General features: G+C 37.3%; 1 protein-coding gene across 2 annotated transcripts; it reads left to right on the forward strand.

The window, feature by feature from the left end:
• Positions 1-2,366: 2,366 nt before the first annotated feature.
• LOC101158478 (prostaglandin reductase 1) lies at positions 2,367-5,826 on the forward strand. Of its 2 annotated transcripts, none has more exons than XM_020710484.3 (9): positions 2,367-2,454; positions 3,260-3,426; positions 3,528-3,573; positions 3,663-3,722; positions 3,865-4,032; positions 4,132-4,405; positions 5,023-5,128; positions 5,284-5,402; positions 5,482-5,826. In XM_020710484.3, the coding sequence occupies exons 2-9, from the start codon at positions 3,321-3,323 to the stop codon at positions 5,590-5,592; spliced, it is 990 nt and encodes a 329-aa protein (XP_020566143.1). In that variant the 5' UTR covers positions 2,367-2,454; positions 3,260-3,320; the 3' UTR covers positions 5,593-5,826. The 2 variants fall into 2 exon arrangements, with proteins under 2 accessions (XP_020566143.1, XP_023804660.1); XM_023948892.2 differs by having other exon boundaries at positions 2,370-2,454; positions 3,306-3,426.
• The last annotated feature ends 907 nt before the right edge of the window (positions 5,827-6,733 follow it).

Raw genomic sequence — 6,733 nt, forward strand, 5'->3', positions numbered from 1 at the left:
CTTTCAGCACCAAAATATTGCCCTTTTGTTTATGCCATGGCTACCATGACTTCTACTTTAAGAAGGTGGCGTGTAGAGGAGGAGGCTGTGACAAGGCAAAATTCAACCAAGCTGCAATTTAGTAAAACATGCTGACACAAGTGATTAGTCATACTCCCAAAGTCATAAACTCCTTAAACACAGACCTACTTACATGGTAGGTTATGTAACTGTTGTAAAAAAGGGCTTGGTGTAGCAGAAGTGAAACAAGGATCCCTTTCATCCTATGCTACAATAAAGGGCCTGGCCTCAATAATCACCATAAAGCAATGTATTATCAGGACTTCATCTATTGATGTCAAGTTTAAGCTTGTATTTCACAATATGTGCTTTCTCTTCTTTATATGTTGTATTCTAGGCTAAAGTGGACACAAATGTATTTTTCTGTTCTTTAATACCCCCACTATAAGTGCATTTTATTGGCACACTAACAGAATTCATATGCATCATGATGCAAACTGTACGAAAAGCTGAAATAATGTGAATCATAATGATAAAGCACACTGCAAATTGGTGGATCATAAAAAATGTTTTAAAAAAAAGGCCAGGTGAATAAACAGGCACAACATGCCAGCTATAACAACCAACCCAAAAAATAGTTTCTAAATTTCCATGCTGATTTAGTTTCTCAAGTCTCACTATTTAGTGCTTGACAAAATAAACCAGCAACTATTTTTCGACTTTGTCAGACATTAACCACTCCCAGCAGATGGTCACCTATACAGATTCTGATTTTGCTGGACATTTCTTCTTATTCTTCCATTTGCAGTGTGTTTTCTTCTCAAATGTTGCTTTCTGCTTGCTCTGTGCACCTCAGCAGAAAACCCTTTAATGTGATCTGTTGGTCTCTTAAATCTGTATTTTTCAACTAGTGTGGCATCAGAGATGGCCAGGTGTACCATGGGAAATTATTCAATTTCACTTATTGAGCTTAACTGAACTAAAGAACATTTATCATTTCCAGGACACCAGCTCTGTGTTCCTCCTAAAAGGGCCAGGTTTCTCCCTGAGTTGGTAGAAATATGAAAAGTCATAAAAGACTTTGTGTTTATTTGATTCTTATTCAAGACACTTGGATAAGAATCACCGTATATTAATACAAACTACAGTTACTTTTTTACATCTTCTGTTGATGGTGTGGCTTGTGAAATTTTGCAAGAAAAAAAGTGTTCCTTTGCTTAAAAAAGGTTGTAAAAAACACTGTTTTACATGGTGAAAAGGCGGTGTAGCCATGGTAGAGGCAGAGGACCACAATCCTGTTGTGAAATTGTATTTTGTACATTTTTTAAATAAAGCCGAACACTAAATTGTCCATCCAAAGCATTGATGTTTTTCTTTGTTCAGATTCTTAAAGCAAATAGAACCCATTTATTAACTGGTGGAGAACTAGGCTGCACAGTGGTGTAGTGGTTGGCACTCTCTCTTCACAGCATGAAGCTCCTGGTTCAAATCTCAGCTGGGACCTATCTGTTTACATGTTCTCTCTGTGCATGTGTAGGTTTTTCCCAGGCTCTCCAGCATCCTCCCACAGTCCAAAAACATGTTTTGTAGATTGATTGGTGTCTCTAAATTGCCCTTGGGTGTGAGTGTGTGGCCCTGCAACAGATTGGTGACCCGTTCAGGGTGTTCCCAACCTTCAACCAACAGTAGCTGGGTTGGTTATAGCAACCTGTGACCCTAAAAGGCATTTAGCAGATTTGATGGATGGATGGATATGTGAAATGTTTTCTTTTTTCTCTCAAAGTTTGTGGAGCCATAATGACCTTAAATTGTCAGGATTGATAAAAAATATTCTCCTATTGCTGGACTTTAAAAACAAAACATAACAGTTTCCTCAATTTTTTACATTTTTCAACAACAGAAATTGTAGTTGCTCAATCCAGATTCAAGAGGTGTTGTCAAAAAGTATTACAGTATTTTTTATGTTAAACTGTCATAATTTCTGCAAACATTTAACATTATTCACTATTCCATGTCCAGCACAAAAACCTCTCTCTTTCTCTTGAATCCCTGGTTTGCCTATCATAGTACCAGTCCCCATTGCAAAAAAGTGTGTTGCCAAATTTCCTGTTCAGCCTCATTTTCCTTTGAGCTCTTTCTTTTAACCTTTGCCTTTCTTCTATTTATTTCTGGAGATAGAAACACATAAAGCCCCCCCTTCCTCCATATTCAATGTTTGTCGAACAAACTACAAACTTGTGCATGTGTAAGAGCAGAACAAAGGTCAACACGTCTTTGTGTTATGCATTAGCAACTACACACAGAACTGTCAGCCAGTCATATTGAGCAGCAAGCCTTCCTGTCCCGCCCACCATCTTTTAATACTTAAACATAGCCCTGCAACAACCTGCTTCACATTAAGTCTTCAGGTCCTTCTCTCAAATTCCAGCACTGCAGAAAGAAATAGCTGATCAGGTAAATAAATCATTTCTTTTTTTTTTTTGTTTAAGAGGCAAACTTATGGAAGTTTGAAATGAGGAGTTTATTCTTTACCATTCTTTTTATTTGAAACCTTTTCTTTGTGTCTTCCTGTGCAACAACAATGTCTTTTTGAGTAAATGTTTGCATTCCTCAAAAAACATCTCAGTGAGCTGCACTCATAGAGATGTTTTAGAAAGAAACTGAGGAAGATTGTGATTATCGTTATATTTGCAAATTAAGGGCGTAACTGTTAATCAAATTGATTTATATTCATAAGATCCAACCAGATCGGTCTGTCTGAAGCAAGTTGTCAATCAAATCAACCATTGTGAAATCATTTTGAAAATCAAATCAATTGATTGTATCAATATTGGAAAATACTGTTTGGATTGAGACATGGTAGGTTTATTTTACTATATGTGAAAATGAGCAAGTATCATCACAGAGGACAACACAAGTGATGGCAGCAAAAAATGATTAAGCCATCATTACAGTCTAACGTGTGGAAACACTGAATATTACAACATGTGAGCTTGCATTGTGGTATATTATTCTAATTATGTTACATTTGGATTGTTATGATGTGGGAAGACAATTGGCTGAACTTTGGTAAACTAAAATGGGTTTACCATTCATTCTGATATGAATTAAATTAAAAATGAATTGTAATACCTCTACTGCAAACACCTGCTGGCGACACTTTTTTTTTTAAATGAATACATGTATGTTCTTGTAATGTGTGTAGCTTCATTTAAAACTCCTGTTGATATGACAGTTCATTTTGGTAATATGTTTTTAGCAACTGAGTGGAACATCTGAGAAGTGTTCTTGCTGTATCACTGTAGCCCACATAAAGAACCATGGTCCAGGCTAAGTCATGGATTCTGGCCAAGCACTTTGATGGCTTCCCAAAGAAAAGTGACTTTAACCTTAAGGTGGAGGAGCTCCCTGAGCCCAAAAATGGAGGTAGGGCATATTTATTTCAGCTGCACCCACAGTTGTTTTTCCCTCAAAGCATACACTTCACACATTTGAAGTGATTGAATACAGATGTTTTTTGTTTTCAGAGGTCGTTTTGGAGGCCGTTTTTCTCAGTGTGGATCCTTACATGAGGTAAATGCCAAGTGTTACTATGCAACACAGTGATGATGTGAAAACACAAAAGCAGGAATTAAACTTAACATCTTTCTTGGTGTGACCAGGCCGTTCAGCAAGCTCTACATGAAGGAAGGAGACGTCATGATTGGAACTCAAGTGGCAAAGTAAGAAGAATGACTGCTTACAGAGGCGCAGAGGTTCCTTTCATAACAAACTAAACATTTCTCCTGTTTTACTCAATATGTATGTATTGCATTTGACAATAGAAAAGACACAAAACCAAATATATTTCAATATTTTTTGCAGAGTGATCCAAAGTAAAAACTCTGCCTTTCCTGTGGGAAGCCATGTGGTGAGTTCTTGTGGTTGGACGACCCACTCTATCTCAGATGGGAAGGACCTCACTCCTGTCATCTCTGACTGGCCTAAAGATGTCTCTCTGTCACTGGCACTGGGAGCCATCGGCATGCCAGGGTAAGACGAGTACAGCTGAATGTGTGAACGTAATGTACAAGTATTAAAACAAATTATAAGAATAAAAATTTGATATTTTACTGGTTTCCTTGTCTGCAGACTCACTGCCTTGCATGGGTTGGAAGATGTTCTGGGTCTGAAAGAAGGTGAAACCCTTCTGGTGAATGCTGCAGCAGGAGCCGTGGGCTCTGTGGTGGGACAGATTGCCAAAATCAAGGGCTGTAAGGTGGTGGGTTCAGCAGGATCGGAGGCAAAAGTGGCGTTTCTGAAGGAGTTGGGGTTTGATGAAGCCTTCAACTACAAAACTGTCTCTTCCCTTGAGGAGGCTCTGAGGAAGGCTTCTCCTGATGGATACGACTGCTTCTTTGAAAATGTAAGCTGCTTTACCTATTTCCTTTTTAAATGTATTGTTCTGTAACAATTCTCTAACAATATTCTGTAAAAATAAATTGCATCAAAGAAACAAATAATCTCAGTTAGGGGAGTCCATTTTTTTGAACATTTACGTAAAGATATAAAAGAAATATATTCAAATAAATCTTGACATGTGTGCAGGAATCCAAAAAATACACAATTTTTGAAGGCAACTTGTGTGAATAACTACTGTATAACATGGCATTTCGTTTTGTGTGCATGAATTTTAAAATGTTTTTTTCCATTTAGTTTTTCAAATTCCCTTTCTGTTTTGGTTTTGTGTGTGTGTGTGCGTGTGTGTGGGTGTGTGTGTGTGTGTGTGTGTGTGTGTGGTTAAACAGTTGAGAACACTTTAAACAGAAATTGTTTTTTGACCACCGTGTCAGCTTTTTCTAGTCTTATTTTAATAAGATAAAATGATGAAGAACTTTCTTTCTAATATTATATGCTATGACTATTACTATTGCTCTTTAAAATTTCAAAAGCTTTTTTGCTTAAAAATATATTTTTCTTTCTTGTTATAAATAAATGGGATGAATAAGACAAAACTAACTAAAATCAACGTTTTGCCTTTAGGTTGGAGGGGATTTTTCATATGTTGCTTTCCAGCAAATGAAGTACTTTGGAAGAGTAGCTGTGTGTGGAAGCATCTCTATGTACAATGATGCCACTCCACAGATAGGTTAGTACCTAAATTAATTATTTTTTCATTGCCGTCCTGCAGACACTATTGTTAAATTGACAACAATAAAAATGTGTTTCAACAAAAGTTTCCTACAAACTTTGCATGGTGATTAATATTTTTGAACGGATTTAGAACCCACATGTTTCTTTCAGGGCCGTTCCCTCACTTGGCCATAATGTGGAAAGAGCTGAAAGTAGAGGGCTTCATGCAGAGCAGATGGAAAGATAGACATCCAGAAAGCTTGAGGAGACTGATGGGGTGGTACAGAGAGGTAATATTTTTTCATCCTTAAAAGGAATTTATGCACGTATTTGTGTTGTGATCTTTCTGAGAGCTTCCTGTCTCTACAGGGAAAACTGCAATGTCGAGAGCACATCACCAAAGGCTTTGAAAACATGCCAGCTGCCTTTATGGGGATGCTGAAAGGAGACAACACCGGCAAAGCCATCATTGCTGTATAATGTGTTTTTAAAAAATAATTTAGGACAGCAAATAAATGAATGTATTTAAGAAATACACACTCCTTTACCAAAAATCTTTCATTAGCAATGTGGTACCTTTATATTCTAATGGACAGTAATACAAATAGAAGCTCTGGCTCCTCATTTTGACAGCAACAAAATTTCTGCACAAATTTGATTGTGATTTATTTTTACTGTAAACATTTACTTTGCTAATAAAGTTGTGATTTTTCATTATGTGGACTGTAGTTATTCATACATTTGTTGAAAGGAGCAGGTTGGAGAGAGCAAAAGTGGGGAAATACAGTTTATAGAGAAGAGAAGATCCAACATGATGCAGGCAGGAAGCAGGCAGTAAGGGAGGAAGGAAGGAAAGAAAGAAGGAAGGAAGGAAGGAAGCAAGCAGTAACGAAGGAAGAAAAGACAGAGGGAAGGGATCCTGAGGCCTGTTTATATGTGATGAGAGTGTTTGAGTTGATTAAGGCTAACAGTAAATTTAGCTCAGTGATTTAAGTTTGTTTAAATTAAAAATAAAACAACTTGTAGTGACCAACTAAAAGCAAAAAAAAAAGATTTTGCTGCCTCATGGCCTTTGCTTCTTTTTGGGCAGTGAGTCTGTTGTTGAAAACAAGTTACTAGTCAAGTAAGGAGTAAAATATTCCTCAAAATTCATCAGTATTCTTCACACTATTTTATTGTAGCAAAAAGTAACGTGTTGCTGCAACACAACACTTTTGATATGACTTAGTCTCAGAACTATTGAAGATAAAGATCATGAAAATAGGCAGTAAATGAGTCTTGTCAAGACTTGTTAGATTAGCTTGAATCAATAACTCATCTGACATTTGTGTTCCAGCACTTTACTCTACCTTTTGAACATGGGAGTATTACATTTGTTACTTCCAGTTTCATTCATTCATTTTCTAAACCCATTTTGTTCCTTTGCGGGTCACAGGGGTGCCGGAGCTTTTCCCGGCCACTTGTGGGCGAAGGCAGAGGACACCCTGGACAGGTCGCCAGTCTGTCGCAGGGCCCCTCTAGTTTCTATTAAGAAACAAGTAAAGTGTTTCTTCCCTGTAAAAAGCTTTTGATTCTTTGTATGGTTCTTCAAAGGTCAAGGGGTTAAGGTTTGGTGCCAGAT

Source organism: Oryzias latipes, chromosome 18 (assembly GCF_053564925.1).
Source record: "Oryzias latipes strain Hd-rR chromosome 18, Olatipes_Hd-rR_3.1".
Taxonomy (NCBI): Eukaryota; Metazoa; Chordata; class Actinopteri; order Beloniformes; family Adrianichthyidae; genus Oryzias; species Oryzias latipes.

What these genes read in the sequence shown, in the direction of transcription:
- LOC101158478 (XM_020710484.3), top strand. Translation starts at nt 3,321, where the DNA reads ATGGTCCAGGCTAAGTCATGGATTCTGGCCAAGCACTTTGATGGCTTC. An exon ending in CCCTGAGCCCAAAAATGGAG is followed by an intron (nt 3,427 to 3,527) that starts GTAGGGCATATT and finishes TTTTGTTTTCAG; the next exon opens with AGGTCGTTTTGGAGGCCGTT. An exon ending in ACGACTGCTTCTTTGAAAAT is followed by an intron (nt 4,406 to 5,022) that starts GTAAGCTGCTTT and finishes TTTTGCCTTTAG; the next exon opens with GTTGGAGGGGATTTTTCATA.